Source organism: Eucyclogobius newberryi, unplaced genomic scaffold (genome assembly GCF_026437365.1).
Source record: "Eucyclogobius newberryi isolate DKJ021-1_F unplaced genomic scaffold, fEucNew1.0.hap1 SCAF_5, whole genome shotgun sequence".
In the NCBI taxonomy this organism is placed as follows: domain Eukaryota; kingdom Metazoa; phylum Chordata; class Actinopteri; order Gobiiformes; family Gobiidae; genus Eucyclogobius; species Eucyclogobius newberryi.
In genome coordinates this window covers 10,492,575-10,518,780 of record NW_027316167.1, presented here as the reverse complement: position 1 = coordinate 10,518,780, position 26,206 = coordinate 10,492,575, and the positions used below count along the sequence as shown (strand labels likewise).

Here is a 26,206-nt window from a genome sequence, read left to right as displayed (position 1 = left end):
GACAAGAACTGAGCTGCACCTCTACTACACTACAACACCGACTACTGCAAATCAAATCCCAAAACAGAGATTTAACTTTTTTTGGGACACTTCGCAGCAATAACTACTGCTACTACCACTACCACAAATAAAAGTGGGCCAAAACAGACATCAAACTATCATCCAAGCTTCATCTTTGGGACATTTGCAATTACTACAACTAATACTAGATGGCGTTATACTGTATTGGAGCGTCATAAAGTTGTCTCAGGCCAGATGTCAGTGTTTAAAAGTGTGTCTTTAAAAACTCTCTTCAGATCTCAGACCGCTTTGCTCTCCGCTCCCGGGACGTCCCACGCAGGTCATCACGCTGTCCAGCTGGACCATCAAAAGTCTGGACCTTTACTCTGTGAGCGAAGTGGGACATAGAGCAAGTGTGCGTGTGTGGTCCAGACTAAACGGCTCTGCTGCTTTGGGCGCCGGGAGAGGTTTTGAACGCTTGCAACTTGGGCTAAAACGCAGAGTAAAATTGTGAGAAAGACGGACTCGCAGTGAAATGGTGACTTTGAAGAAACCTCTATGGAGGATTTCCTGTTTGTTGACGCTGCTTGTGGAGCTGAGTTGGATTCACGGTGGATACGGCGTGCACCGGGAGGCGGGAAGTAAGGTACGCAAAGAGAGATGAATGAATAATAATCCTGTCGTTGTTGTCTTAAAACTTGACGTTACTTTTCATTCTCACGAGGAGAGGTAAGGTACAAGTACAGCCACAGCGGTCCACCATCAGCCACACACTCACAGGCCACAGTCGTACTAGACAAGGTGGGTGAAGTGTCTTGCTCAAGGTCAACAAAGAGTCAAAGTCGTCCCTCTGTCACTCGAGGTCGGCCTGTTCCCGGCGGTCTACTTTATCTGTAACAAATGAATTAGTTCATAACCTTCATGACTTAATATTATTTTGTTATTATTATATATATCTATCATATAATAAAAAAATGTCAACCATTTGAAGTAAGTAACAGCTATAATCCACTTTTTTCAGTTAAATCAGCCATTGGATAAAATGAGGATCAGTTTGTACTTCAAACCCTCGAATATAAAAAATAAGCCTTAAAAAAGTATATACTCTGTCAGTCCATACTTCTCAGCAGCTTGTATTTACCCCAAAAGTCTTAAGTGGCATTCGAAATCTGATTTTTCATCATGCCTGACTTGTTACCTCGGCTTCACAAAGTGACACCTTAACTTCTTTCCCATGACCAATTCAGGCGCGGTGGTTTGGACTTCTCTTACATTTTGTGTTCCTCTGGAGTACACATGATCCATTATACAGCACTTTAAAGGGCCTCGAGAAACCTTGGGGACTTCTAAATGTACCGTGCATGAGCTTTTGTAACACAATTATTGCTAGCCACTGTTCTCGAGCTTTATTCCATTTAATAATACAGTTTTCACCTAATCTTTATGTCCATTCAATCAAGGAAGCAACGAGGTCCGTTTACTTCATCTTTTGACAACAAAGTAAACAGTACTTTTATATAATCTATATTAGAGAAGTCATCGGACCCTTTTTTACTCAGCTGTGCCCCAGTTTAAAAAGACCCCGCCCACTCTGACCAGGAGGCCAAGAGCTTATTGTCCTGCAAATACAGCCTGTCCAGACGATGCAGACTGTCAGCTCCATCAGCCCGGGCTGAGTCTGCAGCAGGAGAGAGTGTGTGGGATACAAACGCTCAGACTCCATTTTATGAAGTGGCAACTCGACGTAATAGGACTCACCTAAAGCTTTGGAGCCCTGTTTTAGTTAATGAACTATTACTATAGACACTTGACTGTTACATCTGTGTGTGTTTACGTGCACACAGAGGGCCACATTACCCTAAAGGGCAGTGGGGTTCACAGAGGAAAAGCATCTGGTGTTTAGTGCAGACGGAGCAGCTATGTTAATAACAGTAACAATACAAGAACAGTTTTAACGACATTGTAATGATGCTCCAGCGCGAACAAAGCAACTCACTGATCTAGACTGTGTGCGCTTTGTGCGTAAAAGAAACATCCTCATCTGGAGACGTCCAGAGCGCGTTCATGCTGCGTCAAGCTCCTGCAGGTTCCAGCCTGTTTAGTCCCGGAGGAGGGAGGAGGGAGGAGGGAGGAGGGAAGAAGAAGAAGAAGAAGAAGAAGAAGAAGAAGAAGAAGAAGAAGAAGAAGAAGAAGAAGAAGAAGAAGACGAAGAAGAAGACGAAGACGAAGACGAAGACGAAGACGAAGACGAAGACGAAGACGAAGAAGAAGAAGAAGAAGAAGAAGAAGAAGAAGAAGAAGAAGAAGAAGAAGAAGAAGAAGAAGAAGAAGAAGAAGAAGAAGAAGAAGAAGAAGAAGAAGAAGAAGAAGAAGAAGAAGAAGAAGAAGAAGAAGAAGAAGAAGAAGAAGAAGAAGCTGCACATTGGAGCATCAGTACTACTGTGTGCAGAGCAGGAGAGGAGCTCATGCAGGCGCAGCACTCACGGTGACAGAGCCAGAAGAGTCCATAAAGATGTTCTACAAAGGTTTTACTCACTTTTTATTTCTTGACATTCTTCCACATATTTGTGTCGTTAGAAGTAACAGTTCTGTTCGAATAATGTGCAAAAAAACACTTAAATGTTTCTCACATTATTTCACATGAATTAAAGCAACAGAAACGTGAGGTGAGACTAAAGTTTGAAGCGTTGGTGTTGTGTGGACGCTGCAGGCTCTGTCCACCGTCCACTGTCCACTGTCCACAGCCCACTGTCCACTGTCCACTGTCCACTGTCCACTGTCCACCGTCCACTATCCACAGTCCAGTGTCCACAGTCCACAGTCCACCGTCCACAGTGTGAGGCGCAGCTGCAGGAGGAGCAGCTCTCAGAAGTCATTAGCTGCATGTGTAAAATACAGATTGATCTCAAATCCACCAGATTGCTGGAAATTACACCTGCTTTGTACATATTTTCCTGGGGGAGGACCCCTCATAAAAAGACTTTAACCACAAAACGTATAAAGTAATGAAAGGGGCCTGTCTCTAGTGCTGCTCGGTGTGTAACCTCAGTGTAACCTCCATCCATGGATAAGACCAGCATCAGGATCATATCAAAACTATTTTAATTATTAAAATATTTTCAAAGACTTTTGATCACGGACCATGATCATTAATAATAGATCTATTATTATATATCAATAATAAATCCATGATCACAAGTCTTTGTGCATAGCTGGAGATTTGTGCGAGAGTAATTACCGTGTTGTGCGTGTGTAAAAAATGAAACATAATGTATGAAACTACACAGTTAAAATCACATTTTCATTTCAACAAGCATAAAATATCTTAAAGAAAAATATTTTCTAAGTTGAAATAAGAACAAAACACACTTGCAGTGTTGGCAAATAGAACAAGGAAGTCAAAATACGCTTACTACTTCATACTACTTAATCACCTTTAAATCTATTTATTATCTTTATATTGTACAGATCGACTCTGTTAAGGTTCCATGTTTGTCAAGTGTAAATGAACAACATGGTCACTGCAGTGACTGTGGGAACTGTGTCTTGTGCCATTTACTACTTCACATTTTGGTTGGAGAGTCCTGAGCAAAATTCTGATCCAAAACAAGAAAGCAAAAGAAAATCATCACTGAGACGTGCGTCCCTCTCACTGACAGTGTGTGTGTCTTGACAGTGTGTTGCAGACCTGACAGTGTGTGTCTTGACAGTGTGTTGCAGACCTGAATGTGTGTGTCTTGACAGTGTGTTGCAGACCTGACAGTGTGTGTGTCTTGACATTGTGTTGCAGACCTGACAGTGTGTGTCTTGACAGTGTGTTGCAGACCTGACAGTGTGTGTCTTGACAGTGTGTTGCAGACCTGACAGTGTGTGTGTCTTGACAGTGTGTTGCAGACCTGACAGTGTGTGTCTTGACAGTGTGTTGCAGACCTGACAGTGTGTGTGTCTTGACAGTGTGTTGCAGACCTGACAGTGTGTGTGTCTTGACAGTGTGTTGCAGACCTGACAGTGTGTGTCTTGACAGTGTGTTGCAGACCTGACAGTGTGTGTGTCTTGACAGTGTGTTGCAGACCTGACAGTGTGTGTCTTGACAGTGTGTTGCAGACCTGACAGTGTGTGTGTCTTGACATTGTGTTGCAGACCTGACAGTGTGTGTCTTGACAGTGTGTTGCAGACCTGACAGTGTGTGTGTCTTGACAGTGTGTTGCAGACCTGACAGTGTGTGTGTCTTGACAGTGTGTTGCAGACCTGACAGTGTGTGTCTTGACAGTGTGTTGCAGACCTGACAGTGTGTGTCTTGACAGTGTGTTGCAGACCTGACAGTGTGTGTCTTGACAGTGTGTTGCAGACCTGACAGTGTGTGTCTTGACAGTGTGTTGCAGACCTGACAGTGTGTGTGTCTTGACAGTGTGTTGCAGACCTGACAGTGTGTGTCTTGACAGTGTGTTGCAGACCTGACAGTGTGTGTCTTGACAGTGTGTTGCAGACCTGACAGTGTGTGTGTCTTGACAGTGTGTTGCAGACCTGACAGTGTGTGTCTTGACAGTGTGTTGCAGACCTGACAGTGTGTGTGTCTTGACAGTGTGTTGCAGACCTGACAGTGTGTGTCTTGACAGTGTGTTGCAGACCTGACAGTGTGTGTCTTGACAGTGTGTTGCAGACCTGACAGTGTGTGTGTCTTGACAGTGTGTTGCAGACCTGACAGTGTGTGTCTTGACAGTGTGTTGCAGACCTGACAGTGTGTGTCTTGACAGTGTGTTGCAGACCTGACAGTGTGTGTCTTGACAGTGTGTTGCAGACCTGACAGTGTGTGTCTGCAGGTGCTGAGGCAGTGGGAGCGGAGAGTGCGCGCCGCCTCCAGTCTGGACGAGCTCCTGCGTCTGGCGGATTTTCCCGACTGGAAACTGTGGAAGTGTCGTCTCAAACTGCAGATGCCGGAGTCTCAGAGTTCAGGCTCCCACCGCTCCACACGATACGCTGCCGAGTCCTACAGCCTGGAGATTCTCAAAGGTATCCAAAGGTTACAGTGAGGGCCGTTGCCATAGCAACTTTTATATTCATACTAATTATTATAAAATACATCCCTTCACTGTTACATTTACTTATGTTGAATTAAGAAAGAACACAAATATCCAAATACATAAATATTGAAACTAACTTTATGCTCCTTTTAGTTTGTCTTTCTGTCTTTCTGAAGAAGTAGGACAACACCGCCATCTGCAGGGACATTTTTTAAAGTACAGGAATAGTAGGAGTAGTAGGAAATGGAATAGCAAATGTTAGTATCTCAGAAATGATTATTATATTTAAATATAAAGCATGGTATTATACATATTTGTTCAAATGGCGTAAAACTGCGCCTCCATTGATGGGAGTAAATAAGTCTTTTTACTGCTCACTCACTTTTCGAGAAAACAGCACTATTTCACTGTTGTGTGAAAATTGGGCATTATGTAGATATTTATTTTTGTGTTCTCTAATGCAATTTTTTTTTTTAAATACAGTGAGAATTCTATGAACAGCATTGTCTGTGCGTTTCAATGTAGTTCTGATTTAATCCGTCTTAAATGTCTGTTTTAGTGCAAATGTTTAGACCTATTTGAATAAAGGTTAATAAGTAAATACATTATTTTACATGAGATACAAGTTTAAGTTTAGCTTTTATGCTTAAAATAAAATATTAAATCAATCAAAAGTACAGTTCATGTCAGGCACGTTTTGGTTTTGTTATCATAAGACCAAATTCAGTTAAAGTGATAGAAATAATGACAGAAATCAGGTCTGTTTTCAACCATCTTTATGATATTTCAAATAAATAACAATATTCTTGCTTGGCTATCATGGTGTCTGTTTGCAGCTACAGGTGTTCATGTTTTTCCATAATATTTGGATGGAAAATGTGAATGTTTTATATCAGTAAAGTGTGAAGAGAAGCTGGAAAAAGGGAATATAGACAAGTCCATCCCAAACGAAAACAATTCAAGATATTCCTTTACCGTCCTCACATGGGGAAATTCTGTTGTTTCAACGCAGGTAGATACAGAGGAAAATCTTTTACAATTTAATAATAATAATTTACACAAAGGGAACACATTCTTTGGACACTTTCATTCATTTAAAAAAATAAGGTGTAGACATTTATTGGTATTAGTTATACTTCAGACTTTGTAATAAATAAGTGCTTTGAGTGCCTTGTAGGTGGAAAAGCACTATATAAATACAATGTAATAATAATGATCATGATAATAAATTAGATGAATTTTGGCCCCTGTTTACAGTTGGTTTCTGCTTACAGTTTCACAACTACTGCCCATGAGCAACCAGAATGTTAATAAAACGTACACTGTAAGCGTTGGAAGGATCTTTTGTAATATCTTGAATGTAATGATGTTAACTAACCTGTCGTACACTTTCACTTGGGGTCCGTGTATCCGACCCATGTATTTCTCTGGTTCCAGCCGTGGATGAGGAGTGGCAGCGGACTCAGTGCATGCCCCGAGAGACGTGCGTCGACGTGGCCAAAGAGCTGGGCACCAGTCCCTCTGTGTTCTTCAAACCTCCATGTGTCGCCATACACAGGTCTGCATCAAACATGACGGAAAACACTTGTGAATCATGAGCTTGCTCTTACAGGTCCTACAGGCACAAGTGTAATTTATCATAACTATAGAGCTGGGGCAATGCATCGAAATTTAGATCATATTGTGAATGTGGTTTTGAAAACATGAGAGTTGAATATCAAGTGTTCAATCCAGTTTACTTTATTTATATAGCACATTTTGTACTGAAATATTTCCAAAGTACTTATTTGTTTTTTGTGTATTACTATGAACTATAATGTTTATTTAGATTAAATATATAAATCAATAGATTACTAAAATAATCAATAGCTGCGGCCCTAATTACACCTGCTGTTTTGTTCAACATTTCCTAGAGATGAATGTTCCAAATATCAGACTGTTTTACCATAAAGGTTGTATTTTATTGTGGTTGTTGTAGTAGTACTAGCTGTAGAGGTGGCTGTAGTAGTTGTAGTTTGAGTTGTATTTATAGTAGTTGTAGTTATAATTGCAGTAGTTGTATTTGTACTTGTTGTATTTGTATTTATAGTGGTAAACATTGTATTTGTAGTAGTGGAAGTTGTAGTGGTAGAAGTTGTAGTTGCAATCATAGTAGTTGTAGTAGTTGTTCGTAGTAGTAGTATTGGTAGTAATTGCTGTAGTTGTAGAAGTTGGTGAAATATAAAGAGGCAAAAACATTATACTTCAGTGCCTTTGCACTGTTTACGTGCAGTTGTTCTTCCAATATGTACTTTTCTTTCACATTTCATGCAATGTGTTATTCATGACTCATTCACAACCTGATATCATTTCAACAGTAAAAGCATCGCCTCGTCTCGCTTGTGAAAATGTCTATAATCATTTCAATTATTCCACTGGCTTTTCGCTGAAATGAGTCTTTGCAGAGCGTTTAGGAGCATTCCTCTCCGGCTAATGTTAGTTTTAAATGTATTTGTGTGAGCACAGATGCAGTGGCTGTTGTAACCTGGAGGGAGTCACCTGCAGAAACATTACCACTGTCTATGTCAATAAAACTGTGAGTATTGTCAGGGTTTAACTCATTATTTCAACATATTATCTATATTCATTTTGTAGTAGTGGGTCCTCACAATATTCAGGCATATTACCTTTCTCTGTTTAAGCCCAGCACTCATTCTCACACAAAGCAACTCTTTTACTTCGATCAACTAACTAATCATTTCAATTAGTCAACTAGTCAAATGACCATTTCTATTGTGAGACATTTTAACCAAATTAAATTCGAAATATTATGGTGACTGAAGGCTTCTAAGTGTATTATAGACCCATGTCCCATGATAGTCCCGAGTCAAAGACAGGCCAGTGCGAGTCCAGTCCCGAGTCAAAGACAGGCCAGTGCGAGTCCAGTCCCGAGTCAAAGACAGGCCAGTGCGAGTAGAGTCCCGAGTCAAAGACAGGCCAGTGCGAGTCCAGTCCCGAGTCAAAGACAGGCCAGTGCGAGTAGAGTCCCGAGTCAAAGACAGGCCAGTGCGAGTCCAGTCCCGAGTCAAAGACAGGCCAGTGCGAGTCCAGTCCCGAGTCAAAGACAGGCCAGTGCAAGTCGAGTCCCGAGTCAAAGACAGGCCAGTGCGAGTCGAGTCCCGAGTCAAAGACAGGCCAGTGCGAGTCCAGTCCCGAGTCAAAAACAGGCCAGTGCGAGTCCATTCCCGAGTCAAAGACAGGCCAGTGCGAGTCCAGTCCCGAGTCAAAGACAGGCCAGTCCGAGTCGAGTCCCGAGTCAAAGACAGGCCAGTGCGAGTCGAGTCCCGAGTCAAAGACAGGCCAGTGCGAGTCCAATCCCGAGTCAAAGACAGGCCAGTGCGAGTCCAGTCCCGAGTCAAAGACAGGCCAGTGCGAGTCCAGTCCCGAGTCAAAGACAGGCCAGTGCGAGTCCAGTCCCGAGTCAAAGACAGGCCAGTGCGAGTCCAGTCCCGAGTCAAAGACAGGCCAGTGCGAGTCGAGTCCCGAGTCAAAGACAGGCCAGTGCGAGTCGAGTCCCGAGTCAAAGACAGGCCAGTGAGAGTCGAGTCCCGAGTCAAAGACACGCCAGTGCGAGTCGAGTCCAGAGTCAAAGACAGGCCAGTGCGAGTCGAGTCCCGAGTCAAAGACAGGCCAGTGCAAGTCAAGTCCCGAGTCAAAGACAGGCCAGTGCGAGTCCAGTCCCGAGTCAAAGACAGGCCAGTCCGAGTCCAGTCCCGAGTCAAAGACAGGCCAGTGCGAGTCGAGTCCCGAGTCAAAGACAGGCCAGTGCGAGTCGAGTCCCGAGTCAAAGACAGGCCAGTGCGAGTCGAGTCCCGAGTCAAAGACAGGCCAGTGCGAGTCCAGTCCCGAGTCAAAAAGAGGCCAGTGCGAGTCGAGTCCCGAGTCAAAGACAGGCCAGTGCGAGTCGAGTCCCGAGTCAAAGACAGGCCAGTCCGAGTCGAGTCCCGAGTCAAAGACAGGCCAGTCCGAGTCGAGTCCCGAGTCAAAGACAGGCCAGTGCGAGTCGAGTCCCGAGTCAAAGACAGGCCAGTGCAAGTCCAGTCCCGAGTCAAAGACAGGCCAGTGCGAGTCCAGTCCCGAGTCAAAGAGAGGCCAGTGCGAGTCGAGTCCCGAGTCAAAGACAGGCCAGTGCGAGTCGAGTCCCGAGTCAAAGACAGGCCAGTGCGAGTCCAGTCCCGAGTCAAAGACAGGCCAGTGCAAGTCGAGTCCCGAGTCAAAGACAGGCCAGTGCGAGTCGAGTCCCGAGTCAAAGACAGGCCAGTGCGAGTCGAGTCCCGAGTCAAAGACAGGCCAGTGCGAGTCGAGTCCCGAGTCAAAGACAGGCCAGTGCGAGTCCAGTCCCGAGTCAAAGACAGGCCAGTGCGAGTCCAGTCCCGAGTCAAAGACAGGCCAGTGCGAGTCCAGTCCCGAGTCAAAGACAGGCCAGTGCGAGTAGAGTCCCGAGTCAAAGACAGGCCAGTGCGAGTCCAGTCCCGAGTCAAAGACAGGCCAGTGCGAGTCCAGTCCCGAGTCAAAGACAGGCCAGTGCAAGTCGAGTCCCGAGTCAAAGACAGGCCAGTGCGAGTCCAGTCCCGAGTCAAAGACAGGCCAGTGCGAGTCCAGTCCCGAGTCAAAGACAGGCCAGTGCGAGTCCAGTCCCGAGTCAAAGACAGGCCAGTGCGAGTAGAGTCCCGAGTCAAAGACAGGCCAGTGCGAGTCCAGTCCCGAGTCAAAGACAGGCCAGTGCGAGTCGAGGCCCGAGTCAAAGACAGGCCAGTGCGAGTCCATTCCCGAGTCAAAGACAGGCCAGTGCGAGTCCAGTCCCGAGTCAAAGACAGGCCAGTGCGAGTCCAGTCCCGAGTCAAAGACAGGCCAGTGCGAGTCCAGTCCCGAGTCAAAGACAGGCCAGTGCGAGTAGAGTCCCGAGTCAAGACAGGCCGGTGCGAGTCCAGTCCCGAGTCAAAGACAGGCCCGTGCGAGTCCAGTCCCGAGTCAAAGACAGGCCAGTGCAAGTCGAGTCCCGAGTCAAAGACAGGCCAATGCGAGTCGAGGCCCGAGTCAAAGACAGGCCAGTGCGAGTCCAGTCCCGAGTAAAAGACAGGCCAGTGCGAGTCCATTCCCGAGTCAAAGACAGGCCAGTGCGAGTCCAGTCCCGAGTCAAAGACAGGCCAGTGCGAGTCCAATCCCGAGTCAAAGACAGGCCAGTGCGAGTCCAGTCCCGAGTCAAAGACAGGACAGGCCAGTGCGAGTCCAGTCCCGAGTCAAAGACAGGCCAGTGCGAGTCCAGTCCTGAGTCAAAGACAGGCCAGTGCGAGTCCAGTCCCGAGTCAAAGACAGGCCAGTGCGAGTCGAGTCCCGAGTCAAAGACAGGCCAGTGCGAGTCGAGTCCCGAGTCAAAGCCAGGCCAGTGCGAGTCCAGTCCCGAGTCAAAGACAGGCCAGTGCGAGTCCAGTCCCGAGTCAAAGACAGGCCAGTGCGAGTCGAGTCCCGAGTCAAAGACAGGCCAGTGCGAGTCCAGTCCCGAGTCAAAGACAGGCCAGTGCGAGTCCAGTCCAGAGTCAAAGACAGGCCAGTGCAAGTCGAGTCCCGAGTCAAAGACAGGCCAGTGCGAGTCCAGTCCCGAGTCAAAGAGAGGCCAGTGCGAGTCGAGTCCCGAGTCAAAGACAGGCCAGTCCGAGTCGAGTCCCGAGTCAAAGACAGGCCAGTCCGAGTCGAGTCCCGAGTCAAAGACAGGCCAGTGCGAGTCCGGTCCCGAGTCAAAGACAGGCCAGTGCGAGTCCAGTCCCGAGTCAAAGAGAGGCCAGTGCGAGTCGAGTCCCGAGTCAAAGACAGGCCAGTGCGAGTCCAGTCCCGAGTCAAAGACAGGCCAGTGCGAGTCCAGTCCCGAGTCAAAGACAGGCCAGTGCGAGTCCAGTCCCGAGTCAAAGACAGGCCAGAGCGAGTCCAGTCCCGAGTCAAAGACAGGCCAGTGCGAGTCCAGTCCCGAGTCAAAGAGAGGCCAGTGCGAGTCGAGTCCAGAGTCAAAGACAGGCCAGTGCGAGTCGAGTCCCGAGTCAAAGACAGGCCAGTCCGAGTCCAGTCCCGAGTCAAAGACAGGCCAGTGCGAGTCGAGTCCCGAGTCAAAGACAGGCCAGTGCGAGTCGAGTCCCGAGTCAAAGACAGGCCAGTGCGAGTCCAGTCCCGAGTCAAAGAGAGGCCAGTGCGAGTCGAGTCCCGAGTCAAAGACAGGCCAGTGCGAGTCGAGTCCCGAGTCAAAGACAGGCCAGTGCGAGTCGAGTCCCGAGTCAAAGACAGGCCAGTGCGAGTCGAGTCCCGAGTCAAAGACAGGCCAGTCCGAGTCGAGTCCCGAGTCAAAGACAGGCCAGTGCGAGTCGAGTCCCGAGTCAAAGACAGGTCAGTGCGAGTCGAGTCCCGAGTCAAAGACAGGCCAGTGCGAGTCCAGTCCCGAGTCAAAGACAGGCCAATGCGAGTCGAGTCCCGAGTCAAAGAGAGGCCAGTGCGAGTCGAGTCCCGAGTCAAAGACAGGCCAGTGCGAGTCGAGTCCCGAGTCAAAGACAGGCCAGTGCGAGTCCAGTCCCGAGTCAAAGACAGGCCAGTGCGAGTCCAGTCCCGAGTCAAAGACAGGCCAGTGCGAGTCGAGTCCCGAGTCAAAGACAGGCCAGTGCGAGTCGAGTCCCGAGTCAAAGACAGGCCAGTCCGAGTCGAGTCCCGAGTCAAAGACAGGCCAGTGCGAGTCGAGTCCCGAGTCAAAGACAGGCCAGTGCGAGTCGAGTCCCGAGTCAAAGACAGGCCAGTGCGAGTCGAGTCCCAAGTCAAAGACAGGCCAGTGCAAGTCAAGTCCCGAGTCAAAGACAGGCCAGTGCGAGTCCAGTCCCGAGTCAAAGACAGGCCAGTGCGAGTCCAGTCCCGAGTCAAAGACAGGCCAGTGCGAGTCGAGGTCCGAGTCAAAGACAGGCCAGTCCGAGTAGAGTCCCGAGTCAAAGACAGGCCAGTGCGAGTCGAGTCCCGAGTCAAAGACAAGCCAGTGCGAGTCGAGTCCCGAGTCAAAGACAGGCCAGTCCGAGTCGAGTCCCGAGTCAAAGACAGGCCAGTGCGAGACCAGTCCCGAGTCAAAGACAGGCCAGAGCGAGTCCAGTCCCGAGTCAAAGACAGGCCAGTGCGAGTCCGGTCCCGAGTCAAAGAGAGGCCAGTGCGAGTCGAGTCCCGAGTCAAAGACAGGCCAGTGCAAGTCGAGTCCCGAGTCAAAGACGGGCCAGTCCGAGTCCAGTCCCGAGTCAAAGACAGGCCAGTGCGAGTCGAGTCCCGAGTCAAAGACAGGCCAGTGCGAGTCGAGTCCCGAGTCAAAGACAGGCCAGTCCGAGTCGAGTCCCGAGTCAAAGACAGGCCAGTGCGAGTCGAGTCCCGAGTCAAAGACAGGCCAGTGCGAGTCGAGTCCCGAGTCAAAGACAGGCCAGTGCGAGTCGAGTCCCGAGTCAAAGACAGGCCAATGCGAGTCGAGTCCCGAGTCAAAGAGAGGCCAGTGCGAGTCGAGTCCCGAGTCAAAGACAGGCCAGTGCGAGTCGAGTCCCGAGTCAAAGACAGGCCAGTGCGAGTCGAGTCCCGAGTCAAAGACAGGCCAGTGCGAGTCGAGTCCCGAGTCAAAGACAGGCCAGTGCGAGTCGAGTCCCAAGTCAAAGACAGGCCAGTGCAAGTCGAGTCCCGAGTCAAAGACAGGCCAGTGCGAGTCCAGTCCCGAGTCAAAGACAGGCCAGTGCGAGTCCAGTCCCGAGTCAAAGACAGGCCAGTGCGAGTCGAGGTCCGAGTCAAAGACAGGCCAGTCCGAGTAGAGTCCCGAGTCAAAGACAGGCCAGTGCGAGTCGAGTCCCGAGTCAAAGACAAGCCAGTGCGAGTCGAGTCCCGAGTCAAAGACAGGCCAGTCCGAGTCGAGTCCCGAGTCAAAGACAGGCCAGTGCGAGTCCAGTCCCGAGTCAAAGACAGGCCAGAGCGAGTCCAGTCCCGAGTCAAAGACAGGCCAGTGCGAGTCCGGTCCCGAGTCAAAGAGAGGCCAGTGCGAGTCGAGTCCCGAGTCAAAGACAGGCCAGTGCAAGTCGAGTCCCGAGTCAAAGACGGGCCAGTGCGAGTCCAGTCCCGAGTCAAAGAGAGGCCAGTGCGAGTCGAGTCCCGAGTCAAAGACAGGCCAGTGCGAGTCGAGTCCCGAGTCAAAGACAGGCCAGTGCGAGTCCAGTCCCGAGTCAAAGAGAGGCCAGTGCGAGTCGAGACCCGAGTCAAAGACAGGCCAGTGCGAGTCGAGTCCCGAGTCAAAGACAGGCCAGTCCGAGTCGAGTCCCGAGTCAAAGACAGGCCAGTCCGAGTCGAGTCCCGAGTCAAAGACAGGCCAGTGCGAGTCCAGTCCCGAGTCAAAGACAGGCCAGTGCGAGTCCAGTCCCGAGTCAAAGACAGGCCAGTGCGAGTCCAGTCCCGAGTCAAAGAGAGGCCAGTGCGAGTCGAGTCCCGAGTCAAAGACAGGCCAGTGCGAGTCGAGTCCCGAGTCAAAGACAGGCCAATGCGAGTCCAGTCCCGAGTCAAAGAGAGGCCAGTGCGAGTCGAGTCCCGAGTCAAAGACAGGCCAGTGCGAGTCGAGTCCCGAGTCAAAGACAGGCCAGTGCGAGTCGAGTCCCGAGTCAAAGACAGGCCAGTCCGAGTCGAGTCCCGAGTCAAAGACAGGCCAGTGCGAGTCGAGTCCCGAGTCAAAGACAGGCCAATGCGAGTCGAGTCCCGAGTCAAAGACAGGCCAGTGCGAGTCGAGTCCCGAGTCAAAGACAGGCCAGTGCGAGTCCAGTCCCGAGTCAAAGACAGGCCAGTGCGAGTCCAGTCCCGAGTCAAAGAGAGGCCAGTGCGAGTCCAGTCCCGAGTCAAAGACAGGCCAGTGCGAGTCGAGTCCCGAGTCAAAGACAGGCCAGTCCGAGTCGAGTCCCGAGTCAAAGACAGGCGAGTGCGAGTCGAGTCCCGAGTCAAAGACAGGCCAGTGCGAGTCGAGTCCCGAGTCAAAGACAGGCCAGTGCGAGTCGAGTCCCAAGTCAAAGACAGGCCAGTGCAAGTCGAGTCCCGAGTCAAAGACAGGCCAGTGCGAGTCCATTCCCGAGTCAAAGACAGGCCAGTGCGAGTCCAGTCCCGAGTCAAAGACAGGCCAGTGCGAGTCGAGGTCCGAGTCAAAGACAGGCCAGTCCGAGTAGAGTCCCGAGTCAAAGACAGGCCAGTGCGAGTCGAGTCCCGAGTCAAAGACAAGCCAGTGCGAGTCGAGTCCCGAGTCAAAGACAGGCCAGTCCGAGTCGAGTCCCGAGTCAAAGACAGGCCAGTGCGAGTCCAGTCCCGAGTCAAAGACAGGCCAGAGCGAGTCCAGTCCCGAGTCAAAGACAGGCCAGTGCGAGTCCGGTCCCGAGTCAAAGAGAGGCCAGTGCGAGTCGAGTCCCGAGTCAAAGACAGGCCAGTGCAAGTCGAGTCCCGAGTCAAAGACGGGCCAGTCCGAGTCCAGTCCCGAGTCAAAGACAGGCCAGTGCGAGTCGAGTCCCGAGTCAAAGACAGGCCAGTGCGAGTCGAGTCCCGAGTCAAAGACAGGCCAGTGCGAGTCGAGTCCCGAGTCAAAGACAGGCCAGTGCGAGTCCAGTCCCGAGTCAAAGAGAGGCCAGTGCGAGTCGAGTCCCGAGTCAAAGACAGGCCAGTGCGAGTCGAGTCCCGAGTCAAAGACAGGCCAGTCCGAGTCGAGTCCCGAGTCAAAGACAGGCCAGTCCGAGTCGAGTCCCGAGTCAAAGACAGGCCAGTGCGAGTCGAGTCCCGAGTCAAAGACAGGCCAGTGCGAGTAGAGTCCCGAGTCAAAGACAGGCCAGTCCGAGTCCAGTCCCGAGTCAAAGACAGGCCAGTGCGAGTCGAGTCCCGAGTCAAAGACAGGCCAGTGCGAGTCGAGTCCCGAGTCAAAGACAGGCCAGTGCGAGTCGAGTCCCGAGTCAAAGACAGGCCAGTGCGAGTCCAGTCCCGAGTCAAAGAGAGGCCAGTGCGAGTCGAGACCCGAGTCAAAGACAGGCCAGTGCGAGTCGAGTCCCGAGTCAAAGTCAGGCCAGTCCGAGTCGAGTCCCGAGTCAAAGACAGGCCAGTCCGAGTCGAGTCCCGAGTCAAAGACAGGCCAGTGCGAGTCCAGTCCCGAGTCAAAGACAGGCCAGTGCGAGTCCAGTCCCGAGTCAAAGACAGGCCAGTGCGAGTCCAGTCCCGAGTCAAAGAGAGGCCAGTGCGAGTCGAGTCCCGAGTCAAAGACAGGCCAGTCCCAGTCCAGTCCCGAGTCAAAGACAGGCCAGTGCGAGTCCAGTCCCGAGTCAAAGACAGGCCAGTGCGAGTCCAGTCCCGAGTCAAAGACAGGCCAGAGCGAGTCCAGTCCCGAGTCAAAGACAGGCCAGTGCGAGTCCAGTCCCGAGTCAAAGAGAGGCCAGTGCGAGTCGAGTCCAGAGTCAAAGACAGGCCAGTGCAAGTCGAGTCCCGAGTCAAAGACAGGCCAGTCCGAGTCCAGTCCCGAGTCAAAGACAGGCCAGTGCGAGTCCAGTCCCGAGTCAAAGACAGGCCAGTGCGAGTCGAGTCCCGAGTCAAAGACAGGCCAGTGCGAGTCGAGTCCCGAGTCAAAGACAGGCCAATGCGAGTCCAGTCCCGAGTCAAAGAGAGGCCAGTGCGAGTCGAGTCCCGAGTCAAAGACAGGCCAGTGCGAGTCGAGTCCCGAGTCAAAGACAGGCCAGTGCGAGTCGAGTCCCGAGTCAAAGACAGGCCAGTCCGAGTCGAGTCCCGAGTCAAAGACAGGCCAGTGCGAGTCGAGTCCCGAGTCAAAGACAGGCCAGTGCAAGTCCAGTCCCGAGTCAAAGACAGGCCAGTGCGAGTCCAGTCCCGAGTCAAAGAGAGGCCAGTGCGAGTCGAGTCCCGAGTCAAAGACAGGCCAGTGCGACTCGAGTCCCGAGTCAAAGACAGGCCAGTCCGAGTCGAGTCCCGAGTCAAAGACAGGCCAGTGCGAGTCGAGTCCCGAGTCAAAGACAGGCCAGTGCGAGTCGAGTCCCGAGTCAAAGACAGGCCAGTGCGAGTCGAGTCCCAAGTCAAAGACAGGCCAGTGCAAGTCGAGTCCCGAGTCAAAGACAGGCCAGTGCGAGTCCAGTCCCGAGTCAAAGACAGGCCAGTGCGAGTCCAGTCCCGAGTCAAAGACAGGCCAGTGCGAGTAGAGTCCCGAGTCAAAGACAGGCCAGTGCGAGTCGAGTCCAGAGTCAAAGACAGGCCAGTGCGAGTCCAGTCCCGAGTCAAAGACAGGCCAATGCGAGTCGAGTCCCGAGTCAAAGACAGGCCAGTGCGAGTCCAGTCCCAAGTCAAAGACAGGCCAGTGCGAGTCGAGTCCCGAGTCAAAGACAGGCCAGTGCGAGTCCAGTCCCAAGTCAAAGACAGGCCAGTGCGAGTCGAGTCCCGAGTCAAAGACAGGCCAGTGCGAGTAGAGTCCCGAGTCAAAGACAGGCCAGTGCGAGTCCAGTCCCGAGTCAAAGACAGGCCAGTGCGAGTCGAGGTCCGAGTCAAAGACAGGCCAGTCCGAGTAGAGTCCCGAGTCAAAGACAGGCCAGTGCGAGTCGAGTCCCGAGTCAAAGACAAGCCAGTGCGAGTCGAGTCCCGAGTCAAAGACAGGCCAGTCCGAGTCGAGTCCCGAGTCAAAGACAGGCCAGTGCGAGTCCAGTCCCGAGTCAAAGACAGGCCAGAGCGAGTCCAGTCCCGAGTCAAAGACAGGCCAGTGCGAGTCCGGTCCCGAGTCAAAGAGAGGCCAGTGCGAGTCGAGTCCCGAGTCAAAGACAGGCCAGTGCAAGTCGAGTCCCGAGTCAAAGACGGGCCAGTCCGAGTCCAGTCCCGAGTCAAAGACAGGCCAGTGCGAGTCGAGTCCCGAGTCAAAGACAGGCCAGTGCGAGTCGAGTCCCGAGTCAAAGACAGGCCAGTGCGAGTCGAGTCCCGAGTCAAAGACAGGCCAGTGCGAGTCCAGTCCCGAGTCAAAGAGAGGCCAGTGCGAGTCGAGTCCCGAGTCAAAGACAGGCCAGTGCGAGTCGAGTCCCGAGTCAAAGACAGGCCAGTCCGAGTCGAGTCCCGAGTCAAAGACAGGCCAGTCCGAGTCGAGTCCCGAGTCAAAGACAGGCCAGTGCGAGTCGAGTCCCGAGTCAAAGACAGGCCAGTGCGAGTAGAGTCCCGAGTCAAAGACAGGCCAGTCCGAGTCCAGTCCCGAGTCAAAGACAGGCCAGTGCGAGTCGAGTCCCGAGTCAAAGACAGGCCAGTGCGAGTCGAGTCCCGAGTCAAAGACAGGCCAGTGCGAGTCGAGTCCCGAGTCAAAGACAGGCCAGTGCGAGTCCAGTCCCGAGTCAAAGAGAGGCCAGTGCGAGTCGAGACCCGAGTCAAAGACAGGCCAGTGCGAGTCGAGTCCCGAGTCAAAGTCAGGCCAGTCCGAGTCGAGTCCCGAGTCAAAGACAGGCCAGTCCGAGTCGAGTCCCGAGTCAAAGACAGGCCAGTGCGAGTCCAGTCCCGAGTCAAAGACAGGCCAGTGCGAGTCCAGTCCCGAGTCAAAGACAGGCCAGTGCGAGTCCAGTCCCGAGTCAAAGAGAGGCCAGTGCGAGTCGAGTCCCGAGTCAAAGACAGGCCAGTCCCAGTCCAGTCCCGAGTCAAAGACAGGCCAGTGCGAGTCCAGTCCCGAGTCAAAGACAGGCCAGTGCGAGTCCAGTCCCGAGTCAAAGACAGGCCAGAGCGAGTCCAGTCCCGAGTCAAAGACAGGCCAGTGCGAGTCCAGTCCCGAGTCAAAGAGAGGCCAGTGCGAGTCGAGTCCAGAGTCAAAGACAGGCCAGTGCAAGTCGAGTCCCGAGTCAAAGACAGGCCAGTCCGAGTCCAGTCCCGAGTCAAAGACAGGCCAGTGCGAGTCCAGTCCCGAGTCAAAGACAGGCCAGTGCGAGTCGAGTCCCGAGTCAAAGACAGGCCAGTGCGAGTCGAGTCCCGAGTCAAAGACAGGCCAATGCGAGTCCAGTCCCGAGTCAAAGAGAGGCCAGTGCGAGTCGAGTCCCGAGTCAAAGACAGGCCAGTGCGAGTCGAGTCCCGAGTCAAAGACAGGCCAGTGCGAGTCGAGTCCCGAGTCAAAGACAGGCCAGTCCGAGTCGAGTCCCGAGTCAAAGACAGGCCAGTGCGAGTCGAGTCCCGAGTCAAAGACAGGCCAGTGCAAGTCCAGTCCCGAGTCAAAGACAGGCCAGTGCGAGTCCAGTCCCGAGTCAAAGAGAGGCCAGTGCGAGTCGAGTCCCGAGTCAAAGACAGGCCAGTGCGACTCGAGTCCCGAGTCAAAGACAGGCCAGTCCGAGTCGAGTCCCGAGTCAAAGACAGGCCAGTGCGAGTCGAGTCCCGAGTCAAAGACAGGCCAGTGCGAGTCGAGTCCCGAGTCAAAGACAGGCCAGTGCGAGTCGAGTCCCAAGTCAAAGACAGGCCAGTGCAAGTCGAGTCCCGAGTCAAAGACAGGCCAGTGCGAGTCCAGTCCCGAGTCAAAGACAGGCCAGTGCGAGTCCAGTCCCGAGTCAAAGACAGGCCAGTGCGAGTAGAGTCCCGAGTCAAAGACAGGCCAGTGCGAGTCGAGTCCAGAGTCAAAGACAGGCCAGTGCGAGTCCAGTCCCGAGTCAAAGACAGGCCAATGCGAGTCGAGTCCCGAGTCAAAGACAGGCCAGTGCGAGTCCAGTCCCAAGTCAAAGACAGGCCAGTGCGAGTCGAGTCCCGAGTCAAAGACAGGCCAGTGCGAGTCCAGTCCCAAGTCAAAGACAGGCCAGTGCGAGTCGAGTCCCGAGTCAAAGACAGGCCAGTGCGAGTAGAGTCCCGAGTCAAAGACAGGCCAGTGCGAGTCCAGTCCCGAGTCAAAGACAGGCCAGACAGAGTAATTCGAGTAATATTTTGCAGTAACAGTACTCTTATTTGAGTAAAAGATCCAGTTACTTTTCCCTTTGGCGACAGAAATTTTATGTGGAAAAAATGAACATACATAAAACTTACCTTCAGATATGATTCGTTTGAAATACTAGAATCTGGTCATTATTTACAGTTTTGTCTGTCATGAACAATTACATAATACTTCATAATAATGACATGAACAACAATCATATTTCAAACACATTTCAGCCTAGACTACACAGTTAATTCAATGTAGTGGTTAATTATATGATTATATTTACGGTAAGGTTTTACACAAAAAAAAGTGTCTGTTTTTCTCCATTTTGACAATTTTGGTGAAGTTTACCATTTTTTACATTTCATCAATTCAAACAAGGCCCAAATCCATCTAAATGACACAATATTCATGATGTGACAATGAATAATACCTGACAATACCTTTATTTTGTTTTGAAAAAAGTTTCTGTTGTGTGTAAATTGCCCCTGCATTTTGGATGTAATCTGATTTATTCATGGGTTTCAGGCATAAGGAGTCCTCCCTGATTTGAAAGATTTAGTTACCAAAGCAAAAGCATAATTCAATTCTAAATATAATATATTTTGAATGGGGAAAGGTCCTCTCAAAATCCTTCAAATAAGGAGAGAACCATCTGCATGATTGCACAGAGGGATTCTGTTTTACAAATCAACGCTACTTCCTGTCGTTTTCAACTTTTCTTTTTTTTCTCAAACTGCAACATGATCCCACCACACTAAGCAATAAATACAATACCATAATGCATTCTATACGTATCATGACTGCTCCCTTCTCCTTTTGTGTTTCACTCCTCTGTGTCTGTGCCAGGTTCTGAGTGTGATCCCATTCAAGTTCGTCCCTGAGCCAGTTCTAATCAAAGTGGCGAATCACACTGAGTGCAGGTGTCTGGAGCCCGCCATCATCCGTCGAAACGCCCAGCCTGACGGGGGCACCAGGTGAGCCCGTACACCTGTGCACATTCATCTCACACACTCTCTACGGGCTTCCTATCTCACCCATGTGCCCCTCCCCCTGGCAGCTGTTACCCAGTGGAGCCGCAGGACTTGAAGCGGCTGTGTGCCAGTGGTCTGATCTGGGATTGTTCAGCCGACAGATACATCCCCTACCCCGCCTCCTCGCCAGGTTTGTCCTTTTTATGTACTTTTGATATAGCGGTTGCCGTAGTGAACCATAACGACAATATAGCATCAGCGAAACGTTCTTAAGGCAAATGTTAGTTTATTTGTAGAGCACTTTTCTTACACAAGGCAATTCAAAGTGCTTCACACAACAGGGAAAATGCATTCAAATCACAAAGAAATTACAGAAACAGAAAATTAACTAAATAAAAAAATATAAACCACATTGGCAGACACTCCTTCCCATATTTATTTGCATGTTCAAATGCACTCGTATCTAAATAGTCGTTTTAGAATTGTAGAGAATGTCTCTAAAGAAAGACCTTTTAATTTGAATAAATTTAAAAGGTGCAATTTTTAAGCAAAAATTTAAAGGTGTAGGGTACTACCTCAAAATAGTCCCAGATACATCTTTTAGTATTTGAAATGTCAAAAACAAAAAAATAAATAACAAATAAAATAAAACATAAAAAGGGTAACGTGTAAATAATTTAAGACATAAAAGAGAAGAGTGCAAAGAAAAATCCTTTCAGTCATATGCGCAGCTAAACAAAACAGTTTCTAGCTTAGATTTGAACATTGTCAGAGTAGAACCTGTCTCTCATCTTCAGGAAGACTGTTCCAGATTTTATCTGCATAAAACTAAAGGAGACTCTAAAGGAGAGATCATGTTTTTTTTTACTATTGAACTACAACATAAGTAGATCATCATATCACATTTTGTTCACTGTAAACCGCTATATTGAACTACATTAACAGAAACAGGCCCGTGCAAAACTGCAGAACTAATAAGCTCCGCCTCTTCTTTGTGACACTGTAATAAGCAGCAGACTCATTTATATGTTTTTATTTCTGAAAAGTGTCTCCGTGACGGTCTAGAAACTACAGGTGTCTCTCTGAGTCTTCGTTTTTCCAAAAATCATAGCTAAGTACACTGGGCGGGGATAGGGGTAGGTGAAAACGGGGATTTTCTAAGCACTTGAGCCCTCAATTACAGGACAATACAGGGTTAGTCCAACATGCATGAATTAATAGAAAACATATAAATAAGGTGTTGGAGTAATACCATCGTAACAAGGTTAAAAGCTCATTCAAGTTGATTTAGCAGAATATGTCTCCTTTAAAAATAGCCTTGTTATGCAAAATTGAGTTTCTAAGTATGTTATTATAGTTTCCTCTTTAAAAAAAAAAAAACGGGGTTGTATTTTGCTGTAATTAGTGCCAAAGGTAATTAAAGAAAGTATTGAGCAAAGGCTTTTATTCACTTATGTACTTATTTTTCTTTAATTTTGAATACATTTGGAAAGAATTCAAACAATATTCTTTGACGTTGTCATTATGGGGTTTTGAATCTGAGACAAATAAGGAAGTTAATCAATTTAGGAATAAGAACATTATGGTAAAAGTGTCAGTAAACTTCCTCAAACCAAAGCTTGTCGCTAAATACACAGCTCCATCTGGACACTCCGTTCCAACAGCAATTTAAATCTCACAGTTCTTTTAATTCGTACACTAAAACTCTACATTCAAAACCCCAATCGTGAGTATTTTACAGGATCAGGGCAGTTTCTTGTGTTGATTTTGTGATGCTTCTTTGCCAGCCTCGCAAAATATTCAATAAATACATCTCAAATATGTACAAAATCTGCAAAACTCCACAGAGGTGAAACATTCGGGGTTCTGTGGCAGATGTGTGACCTCCTGCATGTTTGCTTGGAGCTGAAACGCGCCTCCTTCTCTGTCCCTTTGTGCAGAGTTGACGCTGAGTTCGTGGCTGCCGGACTGCGAGATGGACGTGGAGCAGTGCGAGTGTGTCCAGAGACCAGAGCCGACACCTCGCGAGCCCAAAACGGAGCCGCGCTGCCCCCTCAACGCCTCCGCCTGCGCTCACCGGTACCAGCGCTTCGACCCGCTGTCCTGCAGGTGAGAATGTACACGGTCACGGCCACGGCAGCGATGGAGAACACGACTCACTTTCTGTGAAGCTTGAAGAGCACGTGACAGGTTCTTCTCTTGTCTTTCTAGTTCTTTCTTTGTTTGGTGGAAGAGACCCTGTGGTAAATATTTAACCGAGTTTTACATCAGTCTCGTTGCAGTTTTTAACGACATAAGTTAAATAAAAGTTGAAAATAACAGGAAGTAGTGCTAAAAACAGAATCCCTCTGTGATGTCATCATTAAGCGACATTACATTAAAAATACAGAGACAATTTACACAAAACCACCAACATTTTTTGGACAGTTTGAACGATCATTTCACAAAATAAAGGTGTTATTAGTTATTTTTATTTGTCAAATTATTGTTGCTAGGTAACAGTGGAATTACCTCAATGTCACATCTGCTGCTCAAGTCCAACCAGGAAGTAACATTATAAACAACGTAAGCACTTTAAACAGCTGTGGGCAAAATTTCAATAATGTTTTGAATGGTGTTTAGAAAATTTGAAATGTTTAATATTGAGTACATACTGTATCGTAGAAATGCTACAATAAGAATGATTAGAAATAAAAAATAAAGTAGTAAGGGGTTATAAAAATATTTCTGCACTTCATTGATTAATTACGTTGAGTTTGTTCAGTGCAAAAGCGAACAGCAAATATATTATTGTAGGAAGGAATGAGGAGAATAGTTTTATTCCTGCCATGTTAAATGTCAAATTATTGCTATTTATGTTGTGTTTTTCGATTCCATATGCTGCACAACTCAACCATGGTCACTTTGTACAAAAGAGTTTTTATGTTTCACTCTACCTGCACATTGTGTTGGATTTAAATCTATTTTAAAGTTATTTATCGCTGTTTTTTTAATTGCTTGTCGTTATTCTCCTGCTGTTCTTGAACTATGCGCTGACATTTCCCCATTGTGGGACAAAGAAAGGTTTTCTTTTCTCATCTTAAATATTACTGTGCTCCAGAAGAAACCCAGAACTCTCTGAAGTAATGGAGCCAAAAGTCTCTGTCAAAACACCATTGAGCCACCAGCAAATAACATAATAAGGGCTCACAACAATTCTTTCTTATCAATATTTTACTAATGTGGTAATTGCGTTAATTGGAGAGTTAAAAGAGACTAGGTCGAGAATTCTGTTTGTGCCAGACCAATACTTGAGGTGAGTCATGCAGGTTTGTTAACAAGCTCTCATGGGATCAATGAACAAAACAGCACTTATTAAGAGAATTAAGAAAGACTGACTATGATGTAAAAATACTTCTATTTCACGCCAAATGTACTAGTTTTTCCTTTGCAGAGCAATCCGTTGCGTCCAAAAGGGAGTGCAAAAGCAACAGTGAAGGAAAGTTTGATAATTATGGACCGTATTTGGCCCCTGGAGGTTGTGTAAACGCGGGCGAAACAGAGCTCATTTTGCCACATCTGGCAGGCGCAGTGGCGTGGAATTCTGAACAAGAGGCGTGATTATGCCAAAATATGAGGTAAAAAATGAGTAAAGCAAACTGAGGGCGTGGTCTGGTTCATTCTGTGAATGGCCAGAATCGTAACTAATAAACTTCAAATATAGTGCCCTCTGGTCAACCTTCATGGGCATAAATAACACAAATTGAAGTTATCCAAAATCGTTGTCCCAGTCTGCATAAAACTGGTCCACCTTTTCTAATTGGTCAGATGCAGGAAGCAGATAAAGCAGCTCACACACAGAGAGACTGTGGAGAGAGGAGACAGAGGGCAGAACTGTTCTGTGTATTTTAAGCTTCAAAAGGCTTCATGTTTTATTACAATCAGTCACATATTCACAGAGAAACAAACCGAATGAGGAAGTGAATTAGATGCTCAAAATGCAATGATTTGGGTGTGAATGCTTTCAGCATAAATAGTTTTGAGAATAAGAAAGTGTTTATGTGTAAGTTTGACAACCAATGGTTTATCCAATCATCCTATTGAAGGAATGTCATGCTGAACAAAGTTCTGCTCGGCTGATGTATCAAGAGCCAGCTGTGAGAACTGCAGAACAAGGACTGTGAGAATAAAATGACAACAGGACATAAATGTGTTCATACAGCCCGAGGTGCACGAACGTCTCACTTCTTATGACGCTCTGCTGCAAGTTTATGAGCAGAAATGTGTGCACGTTCTTAGTCTGGGTTTAGTCTGGCAAACCAGGGATGAAGGCGTGCTCTCCACATTGCGCAAAAACAAATAAAGGTGAATTAAATAAAGAAACAACACTCCGAGGCTGCATTTCAAGAAATTATTTTATTTATTTAGATTTTTTTTTTTTTGGGAACATATGGAAAAATCGGAAATTCAAAGTAGCTCAGTGGTAGAGTGCTCGTCTTCTGATCCAAAGGTCGGCGGTTCGACTCCACTATTGTGGACTGCAAGAAAGACGAGCACGCACATACACACGCCAGAAAGATTGCAGATTTCGGCTAATATTGGAGTCACCCTGGACCCGAGATGGGTAAATCTTATTGTGCATTTGGATGCACCAATCATCAGGAAACAACAGACGGAGTTTCTTTCTACGGAATCCTGAAAACCACAGAGAGACTGTCGAAATGGCTAGCAGCCATAAAACGCCAGCACTGGAACCTAGTATCTACTAGGCTACAATGCAAAATACAAGTGGACAAATTCAGATCGAATTGATAAAGATGATGAACCTACCAGATATGAAATGTTCACTACACAATCGTGGTGTTCAGTGCAGGCGTTTTATGGCTGCTAGCCATTTCTACCGTCTCTCTGTGTTTTTCAGGATTCCGTAGAAAGAAACTCCGTCTGTTGTTTCCTGGTGATTGGTGCATCCAATTGCACGGCAAGATTTACCCATATTGGGTCCAGGATGACTCCAATATTAGCCAAGCAGCATATTCAGAAAGCCCATAATTTGAAGACAGTTCCGACATCACAGTGCGTGTATGTGTATCCTTGTAGTGGTTTTGCAGTCCACAGGGGCGGCTCTACTCTGAATCACGTGACCAGTGACGTCAGGTGCATTTCCTCTATACAGCCGTGTTTAATTATTTAATTATAGGGACATTTATGAACAACGCTATTAGACAAATGTTAACATGCCATCCTCAGTCGCGAGGCAGGAAACAGAACAAATACAACATAGAAACATTTGCTGCATGTCCTCCCTTTTCTCATCCCTATTTCACTCTGAACTGTCCTGTTTAATAAATATTTCGGGCCAAAAAAAGGAGGAAATGTTGAAAGGTACATTTTTGGCTAGTGGTCACATGACTGGTTTGATTTTAGGCACAGTTTGAGTTGAATTATAAAGCGTTTTAAAGCTTAATTGTAAAGGACTTTCAGAATGGGTTTTATTCATCTCCAAGAGGAAACATGCAACCGACCATCAGAAAGATATATCAATATATAAGTAAGAAAGGCTTTGAAAATAATCAAATACAAGTAAATTCAATAACGTATAAAAAATAACCAAACTTGTCATTGGTCCCAGGGGCAATTATGTGTTGGTCGTGAACAGTCAAAATAAATGATAATCGAGACTATTTTGGAAGCAACACTAAGTAACCACAATTCAATATTTAATCCTTATCGGTAACATGATTGCACAGAGGAATGGTGATGTAATAGTGAACTGTGATGAAACAATGTCCTGCTCTAACTCTGTCTCTGCAGATGCAAATGGCCGCAGTGAGAAGTGACCACAGCTCCGGCCAAAACAAGACCCATAATTTATTCACTGCACTTTTTATACAAACGAGTGGAGATCATATTAATCACACGACCATGTTAAGTGATTTTGACATGCTGACCTTGTGTTTGGATCAAACTGTAAAGATGTTGTGTTTTTGCACTGAATATGTAGTTTTTATTAAAAGGTTATTTTTTATAATTCAACAGTTCTTTGTGCGTCTGATTATTGCTTTTAGTACATGTGGACGAACTGGTTTGAAAGAGAGTAGTTTGAGTTTGACACATTATATCTTGAAAATATAAGGAAAAATGAGAAGGATGTTAATTAAATCAGAATGATGACAGTTAAGTTAAGTAAACACAAATGTAATACATATTTGATGTCTTGTTAGTCATTCTAAACAGGCCTGAGGCTCAGATCGCTCCCACAAGAACGTCTCAGTTTT

At 48.1% G+C, this 26,206-nt stretch overlaps 1 protein-coding gene across 2 annotated transcripts; it reads left to right on the top strand.

Moving 5' to 3' along the window:
• Positions 1-465: 465 nt before the first annotated feature.
• vegfd (vascular endothelial growth factor D) lies at positions 466-25,961 on the top strand. 2 transcript variants are annotated; one of them, XM_072465094.1, is made up of 8 exons: positions 466-646; positions 4,821-5,010; positions 6,459-6,579; positions 7,527-7,596; positions 19,825-19,952; positions 20,036-20,139; positions 21,890-22,058; positions 25,743-25,961. In XM_072465094.1, exons 1-8 carry the CDS (start codon positions 536-538, stop codon positions 25,759-25,761), a joined length of 912 nt encoding a protein of 303 aa, XP_072321195.1. In that variant the 5' UTR covers positions 466-535; the 3' UTR covers positions 25,762-25,961. The 2 variants fall into 2 exon arrangements, with proteins under 2 accessions (XP_072321195.1, XP_072321196.1); XM_072465095.1 differs by lacking the exon at positions 25,743-25,961 and having other exon boundaries at positions 21,890-22,062.
• The last annotated feature ends 245 nt before the right edge of the window (positions 25,962-26,206 follow it).